The following is a 22,462-nucleotide window of genomic DNA, read 5'->3' as shown; positions in this document are numbered from 1 at the left end:
AAAATATCTTGGCCAACAAAATTATGTCTGCTATCCTTATTCAGTGTTAGGCTGCCAGTTTTACCACTTCTGGATAGCAAAATAATCACTCGGAGTTTGCTGCAACAAACGAGTGGCTAGAGCCTCACCAAGGCAGGAAGTAGAATGGAGGACAGCAGGTCATTCAGGGGAAACTATAGAAATCAACAGAAATCGGCAACCAGTTGAATGGCAAAAAGTGACACTCAAGTTTGTGTCTCGATTGTCAAGATGGCAATTGCATTAAAATAAAAAAACACAGAGGCCAGGCGTGGTAGCTCACGCCTGTAATGCCAGCATTTTGGGAGGCCAAGGTGAGTGAATCATGAGGTCAGGAGTTCGAGACCAGCCTGGCCAACATGGTGACATCCTGTCTCTACTAAAAATAGAAAAATTAGCTAGGCATTGTGGTATGCGCCTGTAATCCCAGCTACTTGAGAATCTGAGGCAGGAGAATGGCTTGAACCCGGAGGCAGAGGTTATAGTGAGCCAGATCATGCCGCTGCACTCCAGCCTGGGTGACAGAGCATGACTCCATCTCAAAACACACACACACACACACACACACAGACACACACACATACACACACACACACACACACACACCAAAAAATGCAGAAGATGGGGCAGGATTGGGAGAAATAATGGTTGAGTTTTTAACAAGCTGAGTTTGAGGAAATGGGAAGGTATCTAGGTATGTTCACTAAACACTTAGAAATGTAGGCATGGAGTTTGAAAAGGCATTCAGATGAGGGATCCACATTTGGGATTCACCTGCACAGTTATTAGAGAGGAAGGCAGGTGAGCAAGGAGCTTGGACACACCTACCGACTCTACAAGGGCAAGAATCATCTGATTTAGACAGACAACTGTGATGGAGGAGATGTTTGATGAACATGTGTGGAATGAAACATGTTCATTGTTGTATCTCCCGTGCATTGCTATCAGAATATCTGGTTTCTACACTGTCACAATTCCTGGCTTGTACCTGCACTCATGTAGAGAAGAAGAGGCCAGTGAGGAAACCAGCCAGAGAACCAGGAGAACCATAAAGTACAGGATAAGCCACTGAAGGAAAAACATACAAGACTCTCTGGTGCTCTATGACGCTAAATGCTATAGAAGTGTGTGTTTCTAATATATGCTCAGTGGCCCACCCTTCCGCTTAAAGTTGTCAAAAATAATTTTTAATGAGATGTGCAGTATGGTGTACTTAGGAGCATTCCCTTTGTGTAAATAAATTTTTAAAAGATAGTGGCCAGGTGCGGTGGCTCACACCTGTAATTCCAGCACTTTGGGATGCCAAGGCGGGAGGATCACTTGAGGCCTGGAGTTTGAGAGCAGCCTGGTCAACATGGTGAAACCTCCTCTCTACTAAAACTACAAAATTAGCCAGGTGTAGTGGTGGGGGCCTGTAATACCAGCTACTCAGGAGGCTGAAGCAGGAGAGTTGCTTGAACCCTGGAGGTGAAGAAAGCAGTGAGCCAAGATCAGGCCACTGCACTCCAGCCTGGGCAAGTGAGTGAGACTATCGCAAACAAAGCAACAAGCACAGTAAATATAGGTATACATAGAGTTTTCTAAGGGTACATTTAAATTGTTAGGATACATTTTAGCAGTTGCTACCTTGGTAGAAGCCTAAGTCTTGGGGTGAAGAAGAGTTACTTTTCCTTGGAAAGCTGTTACAGCTGCAATTTCTTACCATGAGAATTTACCTGTATTTCCCTTCTTAAAAATTCCTTCAGGGTTTCTTGGGCACTGAGGTTATAGGCCATTTTTTTTTTCTTCACACCTTTACATATCTAAAAAGTTCTAATAAATGTTTACACACCTTTCCCATTGCCCCCGGGAAGTATCCCGACCTGTTATCCTTTTATGCCTCCACCTGGCTTCTCCAGTTCCTCTCTCAGTACGGACTCACACCCACCCTCCCTCCAGCCTGCACACAATCCCTCTTCCTGCCACGTCCTCCCCAGTCCTTCCCAACCTCCTCTCGCCCTCTTTGAAAACTGTCAGGCAGAGACACTGTCCCTCTGTGGGTTCAAAAGCACCCTACCGAGCTGTCTGCTCCCGCCCCCAAGCCGTGGATGGAGGTGGTCCCGGACCAGCCTTCCTCAGCAGCTCTGGGGCAGGCCTGGGGGTGGAGGGACTAACGGTGGGGGCAGTGTGTGTCTTCGGGGGAGCAGGAGTCCAGGGCATTGCCTGGCCCTCGGCCTTCATCGCTCAGGACTCACGGAAGTCCAGGAGCTCCGCACCCGTCTCAGGAGAACCGGCAGGCGGAGCTCCACGCTTGGGGCAGGACCCTGCCTCGCCTCTGCACCCCACTAAGGCGGCCACTCCGAGGGGCCTGAGACTTACCACCCTTTCCCAGTTGTGTATTTGTCTCCCCTCCCTAAACACCAAGCTCCAGCAAGGCGGGATTTTTGTCCCTTTTGCTTAGGGCTGAGCGTCCAGGGCAGAGAACGGTGTCCGGCACACAGGACCAGGCGCCCGTCACCTCTTGACTAAACGCGGAGGGTCAGAGCTCCGCAAGTTTGTGAAGTGGACAGGCGAGCGGGGCCCACGCTTCTGCCACCTGGTGGCTTCCAGGGGCGGACGGCACCGTGGTTTGGGTGGGGCGCTGGCGGGTGGCACCTCGCAGACGGGAGTGCGGCATCTGTGGGGCCGAATTTGTTCCCCGGGCTGCCCGCCCACAGCCTCGACACTTCTCTGGACTTCGGGGCAAGTACGGGGTGCAGGGGACCACTCTGAGGGGTTCCCCACCTCGCCCCCGTCCTCCTGCCCGCCTCCCGGTACCTTGGGGCACTTGTCGTAGTAGTGCTGCTGCGTGCGGATCCAGCGCCCCACCAGGTGGTCGCGCACCGTGTGTGCCAGCGCGAAGTAGTAGTCCCGGGGGGTGGCCACGTTGCGGTCCTTGACCAGCGTGAAGTGCAGGTGCCGGTTGAAGCCCTTCTTCAGCTCAGCCACGTTCTCCACGCCCACGATGCCGCGGATGCTGATCTGCCGCCGCTTCTCCTGGTCTGTCAGGGGCTTCGCCATGGCGGGGGCGGCGGGCTGCGCAGAGAGCGGGACGTGCGGCCGGAGGCGCGGGGCTGCCGGGCAGGGGTGGAGTCGGCTCCGCCGCGCCCGCCGCTTTCAAGACGCTCGAAAGTTCGGGGCCCGCCCCCTCGGCGCGGTGCCGCCCCCTCCGCGCTTCCCGAGCGTTCCTGCTCCTGCCCCAGGCCCGAGGGCCGAGGAGGTGCCCGGCCCCTCCCAGGGCTCCTCCGCAGCAGTGGGGTCGGGGGTGGGAGCCGAGGTCCGAGCGCAGGGGAGACCCCTGCCAGCCCAGGTCTGGGCTCGGAGGCTCCCTTCCGGATCTCCAAAATCTGCGGAGGCAGCATTTGTCCCGCCTCCCACCTCTAGAGTGTGTGTAGGGAAGCACGTCGTTTGCAGATGTATTTATTATGCCATTATGACTGTTAGGATTTCTCACCTGGAGTGGCTTCCGCCGTAAGCGCCGGGATTTGGAAGAACAGCACGTTTGACTTCGGTTGTCCCAACCTCCCTTGCTTTGGCACCGACCCAGCTTGGATCCTCGGGGCGGCTCCGTTGTTTTCTTTCTTTCTTTTTTTTTTTTTTGAGGACTCCAGGGTTCCGGTTTCTTGACTCCTGGACCCAAATTCGCCCTGCCCATAACACCCTGTCGCTCAGGTTCCTTAGAGGAAGGTTAGTTAGAGTCAGAGTAGGTGAGGTCAAGCTCTGGGCTGATTATGCAGCAGGGGCTTTTACCTTAGGCTTCTTTTAACCGAAGTGGAGGTTGTGTGGGGGCGGGCGGAGAAAAGAGAAGGGTGGGTGTGTGGAAAATGAAGGGATTACTTATTCCAACAGTTGCCTTGTTTACAAAAAACAACCCAGTCTCTGTTACTGTGCGGTACAGGCTGATCTTTGCACTTCTAGTTTGGGTGGTGAGTCTTTGAATATGCGTGTGTATGTGTTTTTAAACCTTGGCAAATGCAAACACTTGGCATTTTAGATGTCAAAGTTGTTTTCTTCTTAAGTAGTGTTAATGTATTATTTTAGAAACAATTCATTGCCAGAATTAAGTTTTCTAGGCAAATCTTAATATACTGATATTAATACATTTTGCTTTTTATAATAAACCAAAGTTGATTATTTTGAATTCATACACGGTGGGAGGCGTAATGGATTAATTGATTAGGACCAAATGTGACCCTCACCATAAAAGTGAAAGTTCAAATCTCATAGGTCTGACAAAATTCCCTGACTCGTTGTCCTCCCAGATTCTGAAGTTTGGACATGAGCCTTTGGGGCAGAGACTGCATTTGACCCCTGCAATACCGACAACTTGCAAAGGAAAGTATTTATAGGAGAGATGAGCATGAGGATTTGGATCTGGATGGGGCCTGAAATACCCTGAATTAAGAGTGGGAAGCGGGGCCTATCAAAATGATTGATCTTAAAAATAAGTTACAAAGTTAGTCGGGCATAGTGGTGGGCGCCTGTAATCCCAGCTACTCAGGAGGCTGAGGCAGGAGAATCTCTTGAATCTGGAAGGTGGAGGTTGCAGTGAGCGGAGATCACACCATTGCACTCTAGCCTGGGCAACAAGAGTGAAACTCTGTCTCTAAATAAATAAATAAGTAAGCCTGTGTGGTAACATGAAGATGGATGGTTCTTCCTTATAGTCTATATTTGAACATTCTATAATTCATGATTTTTCTGCTTAGAGAAAGGTTCAACTCAGGGGTGCAAGCTCACTGAGTTTTGTTCTGTACTAGTAAAGCAGAAAGATAAGGTCCTTTGTTAATTACATTATTTTTAAAAGTGTTTATCAGCTTTGAATGCCCCCAAGATGGTCACAGCGTTAAGCCAGTGTAATTCACACATAGGTGTGAAATTAGTTACTTAGCTTTAACAGCTAGATGAAAAATAGGGTAGAGCCTGGGATGAGGGAATGCCAGGTCTGAGTAGATCTTCCTCCCAAAAAGTTCTCTGAGCAACAGAAGACATCATAATTTCTGGGCACTTGAGTGGGGAGTGAATAATGAGGTGGCACACCTGAAGAGATGAAAGACACCAAAAGCAATCTCACTTGGTTTCTGAGTTTTGCTCAAGAAAGTTTCACATAGATGGCTCCCAGCTCAGCTGACTACTTCCCTGTACTACATTCTTGTTGGAAACTCAGGGTAATGATGAAGTAATGAACACGCTATTTTCTTGATTCACTATCCACTCAGTGAGCTTGCACCCCTGAGTTGAACCTTTCTGTAAGCAGAAAAATCATGAATTGTAGAATGTCCAAAATATAGACTGTAAGGAAGAACCATCCATCTTCATGTTAAAAAGAACATGATGGAACCAGGTGCTTCAGGGTGCCCCATAGACCCACTCTTAAATGACAATAAATTACCAGACAAAAAATAATTGCCAGACAATTATTCCCCTTTCACTTTTTTAAAAGTCTTTCTGGAAAGTTGTGTTAACACGTTAGCATTTTTTAATCTATATTTTTGACAGAATGTAGGTCCAGACTCTAAATGTTCTTGAAGTTATAGCATCTATCTAGAATTGAATACCATTATCTTCCATTTATGGTAAATGATACTTTTTCAGTTGACATTCTGATATAAACTTTGTTTCATCTGCTTGTTCTGTACTAGTCTAGGACACTGAGGCCTTGAGACGTTAAGTTACTTGACTAAGAAAATTAATATCTTTAAAAACCTTTCCTTTAGCCTCTCTTAACCAGAAAGAACCAGAAACTATGGGTCCCTGAGAAAGTATCGGATTTCAGTGGCTCCCATGTTTATAGCAGCCTTACCCACAATGGCCTATATTATTCCTGTTTCTTATCCGCTGCCTCCCCATGGCTGCTGTAACAAAATGGCATTTGCAGATAGCTGAACAAACTGTCCAGACCTCATAGGACAAGTGTAAAGTTTCCCACTGTTGGAAAAAACAAGAACAAGAAAAAAAACCATGAGAAAGTATGTTAGTTCGGGTCTTCAGAGAAGCAAAGGCTAAGGCAGGATTAAGCATGTAAGACTGTATTGGCGTAAATGCTTGCGGGAGAGAAAAACAGGGAGTGCTAGCCAGAGGGAGCATCAGACTATGGTGCAAGTGTGACCTAGAGTGAACGGGAGGGAGAGGGAAGGGCAGAAGAGCATATTCCAGATAGTCCTGTAGTTGCAGGAAGATCCAGCAGTGCCTCTGGGCAGTTCTGGAGCCCATCTGCTGTCAGGAGTCCACGGTACTCTGCTCAGTCATTAGTGGGAGCATCTCCCGGGAGGCATGGCCTCTGCAGGCCTGGGTCTATGGAGCACCCTAAGTCACCTGATTCCATCATGTTCTTTTTAACATGGAGGTGGATGGTTCCTCCCCATATTCTATATTTTGAACATTCCATAATTCATAATTTTTCTGCTTAGAGAAATGTTCAACTCGGGGGTGCAGGATCACTGACTGGATAGTGAATCAAGAAAATAGTGTGTTCATTAGTTCATCATTACCCTGAGTTTCCAACAAGAAGGTTGTACAGGGAAGAGGCATGGCCTCTGCAGGGCTATCTGGAGCCTTGGGTCGGTTATGCTTCCTGCAGCTTGGGGGCTCTGTGAGGTTCTTTCTAGTGACCATGACAGAAAGATACAAGATAAACAAATATAGGTTAACATCCACTATGTTTCAAAGCAGGGCCTGCTGCAGTGGCATACCACTTTTAGATTCATCAGAATGGCGGCTAGCATTTTCCACGGGCTCTGGCAAGGCTTGTAATGTGCGTTATCTCATTTAATCTCACCAGCTTTGTGGGACAAGTTCTGTTTTTCTTTCCATTTCACAGATGAGGAAATCGAGGCTTAGAGAAGGTGAGTAGCTTGCCCAAGATCACTTCATCAGTAAGCGATGGAAGGTTTTCAAATCCTTTACTGTTTCTCCTGCCTTGAAACAGGATTTATGATCTGCTAAGTAAACCTGAATTCTGATGACATCTCAGCTAACCTATTACCCTATTCACTTGGTTTGTTTTGTACTGTTTTTTTTTTTGTTTTTGTTTTTGTTTTTTTTTTAATTTAAGAGACAGAGTCTTGCTCTTGTCACCCGGGCTGGAGTGCAATGGTGCCATCTCGGCTCACTGCAACCTCTGCCTCCCAGATTCAAGCAATTCTCCTGCCTCAGCCTCCTGAGTAGCTGAGATTACAGGCACCTGCCACCACGCTTTGCTAATGTTTTGAATTTTTAGTGGAGATGGGGTTTTACTATATTGATCAGGCTAGTCTCAAACTCCTGACCTCCAGTGATCTACCCACTTTGGCCTCCCAAGGTGCTGGGATTACAGGTGTGAGCCACTGCACCCTGCCTGTTTTGTACTGTTGATTTGTTTTTGACCTTCTTCTAAACAGTTCTGCAATCCAAGGGAATGCCAAAGGTCCGCAGCGGCCCCACAAATAGGACAGTTACACTCTGGAGATGGGCGGTGTAAAAAATGGCCTGAGCTTTATGCTCAGTGAGAGAATTTGAGTACACTGCACTCAGCATATTTAATGTACGGATCTGTTAGCCAAGGCTGTTATCCAGGCTCCACTGTTTAAAATATTTAGAAAGGCGATTGAGAACCTGAATTTATTTTACTTTTGAATTCCGTTAGTGTCTGCAGACATTGTAGCTGAATGCATTGCCGTCTCTATAATTGGCTGTGACAGTGACCATTTACTCTTTACCTGAGTATATTTGGCAGATGTTCTTGAAACAAGCAGATGTTCTTGGCACTTTCAGGTCCTGTCATATTTGATTTGCTCATTCATACAGTAGTTTGAATTCTTAGGTGTAGTCCAGTGGGAGTTCCTGAAAAGCTGGAAACACTTCCAGCCTATCTTCTTCCTGACCCTCCCATCACTGACAGCCTTTATATGCCTGTTGTGGAATACGCTGAGATTGGAGAATCACTTAGTGCCTTGATTTCAACTTCCGCAAAGTAAGGACAAAGCTCTCTGTCCTTCTCTATAAGATGGCTAGGCTCAAAAAAAATATGAGTGGAGAGGTACCAGGAAGTATTAAAAGCATTATTAAGATGTAAACTTCTGGGTTGGCACTATATTTTGACATATTAAACAGTGTTTTGGTTTTCTCCTGATAGTTTGCTTTCCTTGCCTCCCTCCGGGAGCTACGCTAGCCCTTGAAGTTCTTATAATCACTGAGGAAGACGTGAACCTTCCTGGTTTTGAATTCCTAGTTAACACTTAGGAGACACATTAAGAGTGAGGGCCAAGAGTCCGGGGAGAGTGGGACAGTAATGAGAAGATGACACAGAGGTGTGGGTAGGAGAGATGTCACTGGTCTTGAAGCCAGGAGCTTGGAGCTGGCTTCCTCGATCAGGTAGCAGAAACCCCAGGCAGGCTGAGTATCTGAGAAATGCCCAGGATGTTGCTCTGCTTCCTGAGAAGAGCCCAACAAGTAAGTGACTGCCTGGTGGGTCTCAGTAGTCAGGGCTTGGACAAGGTTCACAAAGGCTCCTCATCCCCAGGGAGGCCGCAGGGCAGCCACTGGCCAAAGCTGCAGCACTGAAGACTGATTCAGAGAATACACAAGGAAGAGGTATCAAGGCTAGAGGCTTCCCTCCACCAACTCCTCCTTCCCTCCACCGACTCCTCCTTCCCTCCATCGGCTCCTGCCACCAGGGCCTTAGGACAGGGAATCCCTGCTGAGGTGTCCTCAGTCAAATAGACTGGTTGACTGAATTTGAGATCAACTTTCTTCCCTGGAGGAATGAGAGTTCACATTACAAGTGAAACTGATACAGGCCAGGGTGCAGTGGCTCACACCTGTAATCGCAGCACTTTGGGAGGCAGAGACCATGGATTGCTTGAGGCCAGGAGTTTGAGACCACCCTGGGCAACATGGTAAAACCCCATCTCTATTAAAAATACAAAAATTAGCCAGCTGTGGTGGTGCACACCTGTAGTCCTAGCTATTTGGGAAGCTAAGGCATGAGAACCGCTTGAACCTGGGAGGCAGAGGTTCCAGTGACCCGAGATGCCACCACTGCAGTCATCCCAGCCTGTGACAGAGCAAGTCTGTCTAAAAAAAAACAAAACAAAAAAGTTAAACTAATACAAAAAATATAAAGCTGCGTTTCTGGCACATCTGAGTTTATACACTGTTTGTATTTGCCTTGCCCACTGGAGTCATTACTAATGCAATGAGACATGTTCCAGAAAAAGCTTTCACCTTTTTTGTTGGTCTGTTTGTTTTAAGAAGGAGTTTTGCTCCTGTTGCCCAGGCTGGAGGGTAGTGGCATGATCTCAGTTCACTGCAACCTCTGCCTCTCGGGTTCAGGAGCTGGGATTGCTGGCACATGCCATCAGGTCCGGCTAATTTTTGTATTTTTAGTGGAGATGGGATTTCACTACGTTGGCCAGGCTGGTCTCGAACTCCTGACCTCAGGTGATTCACTCGCCTTGGCCCCCCAAAGTGCTGGGATTACAGGCGTGAGCCAACACGACCGGCCAGGCTTTCACCCTTGGATGGGAACAAATGAGGAGAGTAATTCTGTACAATTTTGCAAAGAGATATGAGCAAATCCTGACCAAGGAAAGCAAGTGAAAAGTGTGCTAAGCACAGGGTTTCAGCAGACACACGATGTAATGTGCACAAGGCCTACTTGTCGCCTTGTATCAGGGCCTTTGTCATGCAAACCCTCCTTTGAGCCCCCATTTTGACTTGCCCTTTAAACATATAGATAAATTGCAGGCATTAACTATATAAACTATATGGGCTCTATACAAATATTACTGGTTTTTAGATTTTTTTTTCCCTTGTGAGGGTAAACCTAAGGAATCACAAACCCATTTCTCAAATGCCAAATACTTTAACTTCTTTGAGCTATTTATCTGTCGTTAAAGCTCTAACTAGTAAGGTGCTTAGCTAGTGAGGGGTAATATGTATTAGCTTAAAACATATAGAAAGGCAGAAAGAAAATAGCTTCCCTTTCACTTACTATTTCTTAGGATGGAGGCTGGGAGTCTGATCATATACTGAAGTCTAATCTCATATACAAATGAAGGCTTTTCTTTTTGCATTTCTTGTTGTATTAAGTAGATTATAGTTCATTGAGCATAGTTTTGCATAACATAACCTACCTCTGTTTCTCAATATTTCTAATTTATTGATTTATTAGGAAAATATTTGTTAAAGCACCTACTATGAGTCCAGCATTGTGGGACACTTACAGCAAACCAAATTGACCGTAGAATAACGAAACACATTGTCTCCCCAGGATCCTGTCTTCTGAGAACCACCCCAATCTCTTTATCTTCCTGCTTCCGGTCTTACCTTTAAGTTCATATACTTACTGTGGGAATGGCTATTTTACACCCCGACCCAGTTATTACAACCATGACTATAGGACTCGTCTAGGGCCATGAAAGAAGAACCAGGTAGTAGCCAACTTGGAATATCAACAATGTAATCGTTAAATGGGCACTCACTGTATACAAGGTACTGTGCTCACTGCTAATGGTACAAAAAATTCAGGTCATGCCATCCGCCTTACCCAGAACCTTTAAACTAGTTCAAGGCACCATATTCACATGAAAGTACAAGGCAGATTATGCTAAAGAAAAAATGAGTAGCCCAGATCTCTGCTGCTATCTGAGGTCACAGGAAGAAAAGAACATCTCATATTTGTCTAGAAGCCAAATGATAACAATCATTTCTCTATCTTCCTGGAAGTTCAATTACCTTCTCCAGCTTATTGAATGATAGCATCTCACTCATTGAGTCATAATATGTTTCCAGCTTAAGATGAAAATGTAGTTTCTCCCCACTCAGAATTTTCATTTTATGTTTTTTAGGGAGTCAGTTTTGAACTGCAGAAACAGGCTGAGGCCAGCAGGTGGAGGAATTCACCATTTGAACTCCACATCACAGGCTACTAAATGGTTCAGCAGGATGTGACTGCAATTTAAATCACTGCTTCATTTCTCTTTCTTTGTTCCAGATATTTATGCACCAAACCCTGTGAGAAAATGACCCATAATCTGAAGAAGATAAATAAAAATGGATTTTTTTTATCACTCTAGACAGGGCATAAAGAGATGGCATTTTCTCCGTTTTCAAATCTTATATGTAAATACATTGAAATCTAAAGAAGAAATTATTCTGATAAATTGGAGAAATTTAAAAATTATAAAAAGTATGGGGCTTCAACATTCTTATGACAGATTTAAAGAACACTCAAAGTTTGATGTGCTAGCGGGTTGGGCCTCCAGTGAACCGCATGAGCTTACAGGATTAGGGTCGCGAAGTAGAGGGAGCTGTGCTGGGGTCCAGCGCAGGGTTTCAGGCCTGTCTGGGCACATCTGTGAACTGGTGAGACATGCCTGGGTGAACTTAATGTGCCCGGGGAGGTGGAGCCATCTGGGAAAGATGTCAAGTCACACCCTTTGCTGGGATTTAGATGTATGCAGGCATGTCTAGCAAGCTGTGAGGGCTGAGGAGCTTCCTGGGTGAGAGCTCACCTAAGGGCAGAAGGAGTCTGCTGATTCACTTCACCCAGGAAGAAGCCTTAGTTGTCAGAGGGGAGCAGTAAGTCTGACTGTGGCATGGTAGCAGTTTCTGGATTTTGTCCCCTGCTCCAGCTACCTAGAAACATGTATACCCTGGGGACGTAGAGGGCTGTCAGCAAACCCTGAAAGAATTTTCTCACTAAGCGTTATAAAAAATAGACTCAGAAACAGCGTCATACCTTCCAACAGGAAGAAGTGAGTCATTCTCTTGTATCCACTTCTGCACAGTTTAGAGAAGGATCTGGATGAACTGTGATGACCAGTGGAGCAGGGCGTAGCCAGCAGGCCTGGGAGCAGCACATGGAGACACCTCCTGGAGACTCCGAGAAATACAGGACATGATGTGCCAGGGTTGGAGGTTTGGTGAAACAAATGTAAGTGAGAATTGGTGGCATTTGTGTTGGAGTTAATGGAATACCTTCTGATTCAAAGGTTCAGGGGAACTGGAGAAGTATGCATCTCTCTTTCACACATATGCACCACACACACACACACATCTCACATCTCGTGTGTGTGTGTGTGTGTGTGTGTGTGTGTGTTGTGTTTACCTATATATAAACGTAGAGAGATTCAAGATGGCTGACGACTAGCAGCTCGGGATTGTAGCTCCCAGTGAAAGCACAGAGAATGAGAGGACACCACACTTTCAGATGAATTTTTGTTGCTTACGCACCAGGAGATTCCCAGCAGAGGAGCCCCATGGGTCGCCAGTGCGACTCTTGTGGCCAGCGAGGTGGTTTTGCTGCTGCCTTGGTGCGGCGGTTCTTGGTGCAGAGTCAGAAAAGCACCATCAGTCTTAACGCCGCTGTTTTGGCCGGCGCAGTGGGTTGCTCAGATTTTAGTGCTGGGAGTCAACAAGTTGGATGTCCACTCAGAAACTCAGTTATAAAGACGGCAATTATAAAGACCACAGATGGATAAATCTATAATGAAGGGAAGAAACCAGCCTAAAAAGGCTGAGAATACCCAAAATCAGAATGCCTCTCCCTCTACAGGGTATCACAGTTCCTCATCAGCAACAAAACAAGGCCTGATGGAGAACGAGTGTATTACAATAACAGAAGTAGGCTTCAAAAGGTGGATGATAAGAAACTTCTGTGAGTTAAAAGAACTTGTTCTAACCCCATGCAAAGAAACTAAGAACTTTGAAAAAAGGTTTGATGAAATGTTAACAAGAATACACAATTTAGAGAGAAATATAAGTGAATTAATGGAGCTGAAAAACACAACATGAGAACTTCCCAAAGTATGCACAAGTTTTAACAGCCAAATTGATCAAGCAGAAGAAAAGATATCAGAGGTCGAAGACGAACTCAATGAAATAAAATGAGAAGACAAGATTAGAGAAAAAAGGATAAAAAGGAACGAGCAAAGTCTCCAAGAAATATGGGACTGTGTGAAAAGACCTAATCTACGTTTGATAGGTGTACCTGAATGTGACGAAGAGAATCAATCCAAGCTGGAAAATGCGCTTCAGGATATTATTCAGGAAAACTTTCCCAACCTAGCAAGGCAGGACAATATTCAAGTCCAGGTAATACAGAGAACATCACAAAGATATTCCCCAAGATGACCAAACTCAAGGCACATAATCATCAGATTCACCAGGATTGAAATGAAGGAGAAAATACTGAGGGCAGCCAGAGAGAAAGGTCAGTTTACCCATAAAGGGAAGCCTATCAGACTCACAGCAGATCTCTCAGCAGAAACCCTACAAGCCAGAAGAGAGTGGGGGCCAATATTCAACATCCTTAAAGAAAAGAACTTTCAACCCAGAATTTTACATCCAGCCAAACTAAGCTTCATAAGCGAAGGAAAAATAAAATCTTTTGCGAACAAGCAAGCACTCAGAGATTTCATCACCACCAGGCCTGCTTTACAAGAGCTTCTGAAAGAACCACTACACATAGAAAGGAACAACCAGCATCAGCCTTTCTAAAAAATACCAAAAAGTAAAAAGCATCAATATAAGCAAGAATTTACATCAACTAATGGGTAAAACAGCCAGCTAACATTAAATGGCAGTATTAAACTCACATATATTATTATTAATTCTAAATTTAAATCGACGAAATCCCCCAATCCAAAGACACAGACAGTCGAATTGGATAAAAAGCCAAAACCCATTGGTATGCTGCATCCAGACCCATCTCACATGCAAGGATACACAAAGACTCAAAACAAAGGGATGGAGAAAGATTTACCAACCAAATGGAGAGCAAAAATAAATAAATAAACAAAAAGCAGGAGTTGCAATTTTTGCCTCTGATAAAATAGTCTTTAAAGCAATAAAGATCAAAAGAAGCAAAGAAGGATATTATATAATGATAAAAGGATCAATGCAACAAGAAGAGCTAAAGATCCTAAATATATACGCACCCAATACAGGAATACCCAGATATATAAGACTTATAAAGAGACTTAGACTCCCACACAATAATAGTGGGAGACTTCAACATCAATATTAGACAGATCAATGTGACAGAAAATTAATGATATCCAGGATTTAAACTCAGATCCGGAACAAGTAAACTCAATTAACATTTATAGAACTCTCCACTTTAAATACACAGAATAGATACTCTTTTAAGTACCACATCATACCTACTTATAGGTTTAAATGAAAAATATTGTTTGGCTGCTTGTTTGTTATTTTCTTCCCTCATTTTTTTTTTCATGTCTCCATTATTAAGCACAATTATAGGCATACCCATTTTTAGACTGCATTCTAGCCTGGGCAATAAAGCAACACCCCCGTTCTCTCTCCCTCTTCCTCTTCCTCTTTCTTCCTCTCCTTCATTCTTTTTTATTTTATTTTATTATTCTTTTTTTTCTTTCTCTCTTTCTTCTTTTTTTTCTTTTAAAAAAATAATAAACATATATATGTTGTGTTTATATGCATGATATATATATAGAGAGAGATAGATATACACACACACACACACACACACACACACACACATACATATATATGTCAGGTTCTCAGCGTTATCAAACATTTACTAAAAGAACTTTAATAAATGATGTCTTTTTTATGTATAAGCTCTTTGTAAACCCTCTTTTTTTAAATTAAGAAAATGTTCTTCCTATCAGTACAGATGGTTAAAAGCTGATTGCAGCACTCATAGTTTGTAGTGTTTACCACTAGAAACCAGGAAAAAAAAATCAGTGAATCTTCTAATTTTTAATTAATAAGTTGGCAAATTTGTTGTAAGCATTGACCACTGTGTTTCATGAGTGTAAGCTATGAAGAGTGAATGAAAAGGAGCAACACTAAGTCTGAGTCCTAAGAAGCAAACGTTTTGTGATGTGGGCCTCACTCAGAACATCTGAGGCAAAAAAAATCCCTGGGGAGTCAAAGTTTTGCAGTGGATCTTGGCTCAACTCTGCAGGTTGGGCATCTAATCTACAGGAGTATCGTTTAGCAGATTTTTTGGAAACTAACATTTGTTTTTATTTATTTTCTAATAATAAAATAGCATGTGTTTATTCTAGAAAGTTTGGAAAGCATATACAAATAGAAATAAAATTACATATAATAACTTCACCCTTTGTTAATACTCTGGAGTTTTTTTTTTTTAAAGTTTTTAAATACCCATTTTTTTTTTAACATAGCTCATTTGTTCAACACATGTTGCTGAGAACTTCTTATGTATAGATGGCAAAATGGAAAAGAACCAGAATCCTGTAATCCTTTATAGTGTCTCCCAGACCATAACTTATACAACAGAATCCAGAACAACTCTAAGGTCAGTGGTGGTGATAGATAAGCTGCAGAGAGGGATCTCTGGATGACTGTAATGAAAAAGAGCTAACATAGCAGCCCCAAGACAGCAGACCTTAGAAAGGCTTACTTGCAAGGTTGACCCTCAGCCAGCTTGGCTTTCAAGAGTCTTCTTACCATTCTGTAATTGATAAGGAAGGTTTACCATGCTTAGACTGTTGGTACAAACAATACAGTTGATGCTGAATACCATTGTCCTTCTGGAGGTCTGAAATTTTATATGTGCAGGACAGAGGGTTTCTATGACCAGTCCCCAGTAAAAACCATAGGCTCTGAATCAAATGAGCTTCCGTAGTAGAGAGTACTTTGCATAGGTTGCCACGTGTTGCTGGAGGAGTTAAGTGCATCATGTGCCACTTTACTGGGTGAGGACCCTGGAAGCTTTTGTCTGGTTTCCTTCGAATTTTGCCCCATGTGCTGATTTTGCTTTTGCTGGTTTTGCTTTGTATCCTCTCACTGCAAGAAACTGCAACTGTGAATACATTTACTTCTGAGTCCTGTGAGTCCCTCTAGCAAATCACCGAACATGAGGGTGGTCTTGGGGGACCATTGAAGGGATGACCCACTAGGAAATTAAGTTACCAGATGAGTCATTACCTCTACTTTCACGGTGGCCCTTAGGATAAAGCGGGGAATACAACTCTTTGAGTAGAAGAAATATTAGAAGAAATGTGTTGCTTGGGTGTTCATTTATTCACAATCAACTCTGCCCATACTGGCTTACTCTCCAATCCCCAAATAACGTAGTCTCAATCGTAAAAGCTCTTTTCACTTAAGACTTGTTATATGAAAATTTTTGGTGCCGCAAAAGAAGCATCTCTCCAATATAAATTCTCTCAGCAAGGCAATTTACTTCTCTAGAAGGGTATGCCTCACAGATAAAGCAATGGTGAGCACATACCTGGACAAGGGAGGGGAAGGGGTTCTTGTTCTTGACAAAAGTAGCCCCTACCGCTGTGTTGTTCCCCTATTGGCTAGGGTTAGGGTTAATTACGATTGGTTATTTTAAAGAGAGCAGGGGTACAAGCCAGAGTGGTAAGGTGGGTAGTTTGGCAGGAAGGACGGTTACAGGACAGGTTAGAGTAGGTGACCAGGGGTGACTCAGGTCAAAGCAGGTGACCAGGGCAGGTGACTGGAGCAGGAGACCAGAGCAGGTGACCAGAATGAGTCAGGATGGAGCAGGGGACCGGGAAACAGACGTGAACTACTGATTAGAACTGGTGGAAAATATTGTTTAATGAAACTACAAGGAAGTTAAACTTTAAAATGGAGAATTAAAGAATAAGATTTCTGAACATAATGACACACTGATTCTTTGAAGAGAAACCCGGAGTCCACTGTATCTAACAGACTGACACTGGTTTCCATAAATTAAGGAAGCCTCTTCAAAGACTTGGCAGGGAGGGTGGTAATGGAAGATAATAATCTCACAGGGCTGGAAATGCCTTAAAATCAGGTATCAGACGTCATTGCACTCAAAGCCCGTTAGGCAAACACTGTCAGAGGGAATTCCTTACCGGCTGTTTCTTTCCTTGGATCTTTTTCTGCTTCCATATTTCTGGTGAGCCTAGTTTTGGAGCAGAATGGCTTTTACCATGTCCTCTTGTCTTGAGAACTCTGACTGCAATCTCTGAGCTTGCTAGGAGCAAAAAGGAGTCCCTTAAAATGAAACCAACCAGGCCAGGCACAGTGGCTCACGCCTGTAATCCCAACACTTTGGGAGGCAGAAGCGGGTGGCTCCCTTGAGTCCAGGAGTTCAAGACTAGCCTGGCCAACATGGTGAAACCCCTGTCCCTACTAAAAATACAAAAAAATTAGCTAGGTGTGGTGGCAGGTGCCTATAATCCCAGCTACTCTGAAGAGTGAGGCACCAGAATCACTTGAACCCAGGAGGCAGAGGTTGCAATGAGCCAAGATCACGCCACTGCACTGCACTGCAGCCTGGGTGACGGAGCAAGACTCCATCTCAAAAAAAAAAAAAAAAAAAAAGAAAAGAGAAAAGAAAACAACTAGCTCCCATTCCCAGATGTTATTTGCACAAAGATAAATTGTTGCATGCAACAATTTAGTTCCACATTCTCTCAGTCATCTTGGCTGGGCTGGGCTGGGGTTTTCCTTTTGCATAATCAGAGTTTCCATGAAAGCATTTTAACTACAAAAGCCCGTGGGGGAGGGGCAGGTAGAAGAAAATAAGCAGCAGTTTTTTTTTTGTTTTTTTTTTGGAAAACATTTTTCTAGTGTCCTAAATGCAGCAATGGCTAGAGCTTAAAAATGACTATCCCTCTAGCCATCTTACTCCCAACTCCCTCTTTTTTGTTCTGCTGCGCAGAGCAGCACAATTTTTATCCTCAAGAATGTGAGCAAACTGTCCTGAACATGACTGGCCTCTGAAGATTTTGCATTTCAACCCTCAGAGGCAGCATCACCTCCATGGTACGGTGTATCCACTGCCTCCAGCCACGGCGTCACGGAGAGGGACCATCTTCCCTGGACATGAAACGAGAAGGCGGCTGCCCTCTCGGCTGCAGGAGATACTCTCTCATAGCTGTCTGGGTATTATTTTGTGTAGGCCTCCATTTCTGAGCTGGCTGCTGATACTGGGGTGACCCAAACTTCCTTCTTTCTCCTTCCCAGGTGACCATGCTTCTCTGTCTGAGTGTACAGCCTGTTTATTTCAACAAGTTCCCTTTGCTTCTTGGCCACAGTTGTGTTTCACAGTCCAGCCTCCTGTATGCTGACATTGATCTAAATGTTTTTTAGGCACTAGTAGGGACATAAGTGACTTTATTTTAAATGCTAATCTGCTGACTAACCCCAAGTCTGGGAATGCCTCCAAAATGTCTAGGTGATATATCACTTCTTATGCAGGAACACTTATTCATTGTAAGTTTTCCCCCAAACGACTCGTGTTGCAGAAATCATAGGCTGTGATGCTGAGAGCCACCTACATATTCCTTCTGTAATACTAGGGTTCAGGGGTTCAGGGTGCCCTCAGCTCCCCTGAGGGAAACGTCCTCTTGGACATTTCTCCAGGTTCTTGGTCTCCTGCCCTCTCAAGAATGAGAGGGGACCACGGTGCAGCGCGCAGTAAATGCCGAACTCAAAAGTGTTTGTAGAAAGTCATTTATTTAGAGAGTGAGAGAGAAACAGGAGAAGGAGAGAGAAAAAAACAGCTAAGTCTCACGCTGAGTGAGAGAATCCAGACAGATGGAATCCAGGAGAGGAAAGCAGCTTCCACACTGAGTGGAAGGGAACAGAGAGAGATGGAGTTTAGGAGGGAAGATAGGCTTCCGCGAGAGAGTGTGGAACGGGACCCCAGAGGGGAAAACCAGGAAAGAAAAAGACTACTTCCAGGAAGGGAGTGTTCTTGGAAGGGGACACACACATGGAGTGTGAAGGGGTGTTGAAGAAGGGGACTTTTAACCTGGGAGGAACCCCCACCTTCTCCAAGACCCCAGGTCAATGAAAGGAGTTCCTTAGAACTTCCACTGGATGACTGACTCTTAGTTTCTTCCTGTACCCTCGAAATTTAAACATAAACTGTTAAATCTCCCAGTTGGAGAGAGATGGGAGGGGGGCATGGAGCTAGGAAGTTCTTGCCCTTCAAACTACGCCCCCTTGTGGATCCGGAAGGAGAACACCTTCCCTCACTTGATAACACATATACTTTTCCTCAAGATACACATCCTGGGTCTGGGCAGTTACAGTGCAGAGATTTACCTGTCCTGTAGCCAGCTGCCTAACACCAAGCTTCTATTTGTAAGTTCCCCCAATAAATCACTTTATTTAATTTTTATTTTTTGAGACAGCATCTCACTCCATCACCCAGGCTGGAGGGCAGTGCTGTGATCTCAGCTCACTGCCAGCTCTACCTCCCAGGTTCAAGCGATTCTACTGCTTCAGCCTCCTGAGTAACTGGGACTACAGGCATGTGCCATCATGCCTGGCTAATTTTTTTTATCTTAATAGAGATGGGGTTTCACTGTGTTGGCCAGGCTGGTCTCAAACTCCTGACCTCAAATGATCTGCCCACCTCAGCCTTCCAAAGCGCTGGGATCACAGGCGTAAGCCACCATGCCTGGCCCCCAACAAATCACTTTATATCACAGACTGAATTTGTCCGCTTCATTCTTGGTGTCTTGGCTCCTTCGGCATTTGGGGGCCACTTTGCATATATGACCCTTTCATGTATGCACTGTCAAATGGTTGACAGGATTTCTAATGCTGTTGAAACTTTTATATTTTAAAAAGCTTTTATGGGTTTCTTAGTGGGAAGTTGTAAGCAATTGCATTAGAGATTGATCATCAATAACCTGGACACTGAAGCCTGGGAAATTTAATTGATGAGGAAAGAGAAAAGAGATTGAGCTGAGGGTGGCTTTGGAGGCATGGGGTAAGTTGTAGTACCAGAAGCTTTCTGCACCTCGGATACTGCATTCCTGGTGAGAATTTTTGGGCACAGAAAACAAAGTGAGGGGGCGCCAAAGAGGCACCTGGCTTACTTGGGAGCTTTGCCTGAAGATGGCCTTGTTTGCTGTCCTCCAGGACACTTGGTGGGGACTAAGACCCTACCAACTCAGACCTACTGAGGAGAGCCTCTTTTATACCATCGTGGTGATCCTCTGGGAGGGCCAGGGCCAGCTTGCAGGGAGAGCAGTTCTCTATCAAAATTTCTCCAGGTCCTGGACATAAACCATTTAAATCCATTCCAGAAAATGGGGAGAAAGACCGGTTTCCCTCTCCTCCAAAGCCACTCTCTGATCCTAGTCGATAAGTCTTCTTTAAGCCATTGTGCCAGGGTCGTGAGCAGAAGGAGCCGAGAAGCCTCGCTCAGTGTTAAGTGTGAAAGGTGTGTGCACGGGCAGTTGTGGCTGGTTTGCGCACGTGCCCATGGAACAGCTTACAGGAAGCAATAGGTGAATGGAGTCGAATTGAAGAAGACATGGTCTCTGCCTTCAGCTAACTCATATTCACATAAAGTACTGCTAAACAAAATTTAAAAATTGATAATCATTCAAATCTATATTTGAGGAACCATAAAACACACATAAAACTGGAATTTTAATTTGTTACTCCAAATCCCAAGTGGAACAACTTTGCATATGAGGACAGAAGGGAGCCGAGTAGCTCACTGGGGAAGGTGTGGATTCGTGCTTCTCTGCTACGTGGAAAGTATGGTTAACAGTGAAGGCCCCAGGGCTGGGCTCTGTAGATAAAACCATAAGCCTGCACCATGATTACGTAGTAACGACTTCCTGCAATATTGTTTCTCATAGCAAATATATAAATGAATTGGAAACAATCAAAATATCCCAGCACTTTGGGAGGCTGAGGTGGGGAGATCACCTGTGGTCAGGAGTTTGAGACCAGCCTGGCCAGCATGGTGAAACCCTGTCTCTAGCAAAAATAAAAAAAATTAGCCGGGCATGGTGGCAGGTGACTGTGGTCTCAGCTACTTGTTAGGCTGAGGCAGGAGACTTGCTTGAACCCGGGAGGCAGAGGTTGCAGTGAGCCGAGATTTCACCACTATACTCGAGCCTGGGCGACAGACCAAGATCCATCTCAAAAAAAAAAAAAAAAAAAAAAGAAAAAAAGAAAGAAAGAAAAGGAAAAAAAGAGTGAAGGCCCCAGTACAAACATGTGAGGGTTCAAATCCCAGATCTGTCAGTTACCAGCTGTGTGGCCTTGGGCAAATACAGAAACTTTATCTGCTATAGTTTCCTCATTTTAAAAATGGCGGGGGGTAAGGGTAATCCAACGGCATGAGGTTGTTGTAGAGATTAAATGAGTTATTAAATAAGAAATGCTTCAAATAGTGCCTGACAGACTGAGCCCTTCAGTAACAGTAGCAGTTACTATTATTACCTGCCCTAAGAAGTATTGCTGAGAACTATATTCAAGGAATATAAATCTTTTTAAGTTACGCAAAACCAAAACCCATTGTAAACCATTTCCCCCCTCCACATCCTCACTGCAAATATAATAGCAATGTATGTTTAATTACATACTGACCATTCCCCATTGCAAGGATACACTTAACAGCTAAAAATAGACAAAACATATTTTCTAACTGAATCCTCACAACCGCCTCGGGATGTAGATATTATTCTCTCCAATGCATGATAAACTAAAACTATTGTTTAAGGTTAATTAACTTGTCCAAGGTCATGTCTAGCAAGGGGTTAACCTGGGCTGGGAACTGGGTCTTTGTGACCCCAGAGTCCACGAGACAGATTTTCAGGTGAATAAGATTCAAATTAAAAAAAAATTAAAACCAGTGATGTGGATCCTTATGTCAGAAAAAAAATTCCCAGCTCAGTGTCTGGTAGCTTAGAGGCAGCAATTTCCTGTGTTCCTTGCTTGGGAAAGATCTATGGAGTAAAATTGGCTGTGGTCCCGGTTTCTACTGAGTTGTGGAAGCTATGTTGTCTTTTGAGCTAGATCAGTTTTGAGTGTTTGACATTCTGAGACACAAAGTCAATATAGAAGAGAACCACCCCTCTCACTGTTTACTCTCTTCTAGGATTGTAAATGTCTCCCAGCTTTCTGCCATTTCCAAAATATTTGCTTTTGTTTAAAAAAAAAATCCCAGAAATAAAGGCCCAGACTAAGCAGCATTCATTCATTTAAAACTTTCCATAGATATAACCTGTCACTTTGCTTTGCTTAAAACCCACCAATGGCTTCCTGTGATACTTGGAATAAGCCCAAACACTACATCATAGTGCTAGGGACCTTGCTTATTTTGCTGCCAGTCATCCATCCCTACTTTTCTGGAAAGAGCGCTCAAATTGGATTCAGTGCCTGGAATTCTAAGTGGTGATATTCTGCCCTCCCTCAGCTAAGAGGCAGACCCAGGACCCAAGCAAAATCAGACACTTTCTGGAATTAAATCTTGAGCAGTGAGACCAAAAAAATGAGGGAGAGCTGGAGTTCTTGCGCTCCCTTGGCGGTCTCTGAGAAGACCAGATACTCATCCGTTCCCACTACCTTGATCCCCAGAGCTGCCCTGGTTCCCGTCTTTCTGAGCTACCCCATGTCTTTCTCACATATTCCTTCTTTTCCTTTAGGTCAGCCACAGTCAGGTTGGGTGTTTTTG

General features: G+C 44.4%; 1 protein-coding gene across 2 annotated transcripts in view; it reads right to left on the bottom strand.

Moving 5' to 3' along the window:
- Nucleotides 1–3,135, bottom strand: part of PYGL (glycogen phosphorylase L) — a 44,574-nt gene extending 41,439 nt beyond the window's left edge. Inside the window, exon 1 of one of the 2 annotated variants that reach the window (XM_003930532.3) lies at nucleotides 2,815–3,135. In XM_003930532.3, coding sequence (XP_003930581.1) covers nucleotides 2,815–3,057 — 243 coding nt within the window. In that variant the 5' untranslated portion in view covers nucleotides 3,058–3,135. Of the gene's footprint in view, nucleotides 1–2,376; nucleotides 2,568–2,814 lie in introns of those variants that run through there. The other variant, XM_074393941.1, reaches the window with a different exon arrangement.
- Between the last annotated feature and the right edge of the window lie 19,327 nt (nucleotides 3,136–22,462).

This window comes from Saimiri boliviensis, chromosome 2 (assembly GCF_048565385.1).
Source record: "Saimiri boliviensis isolate mSaiBol1 chromosome 2, mSaiBol1.pri, whole genome shotgun sequence".
NCBI lineage: Eukaryota > Metazoa > Chordata > Mammalia > Primates > Cebidae > Saimiri > Saimiri boliviensis.
The sequence above is the reverse complement of the archived record's forward strand: the minus strand, read 5'-3'. Positions and strand labels throughout refer to the sequence as shown.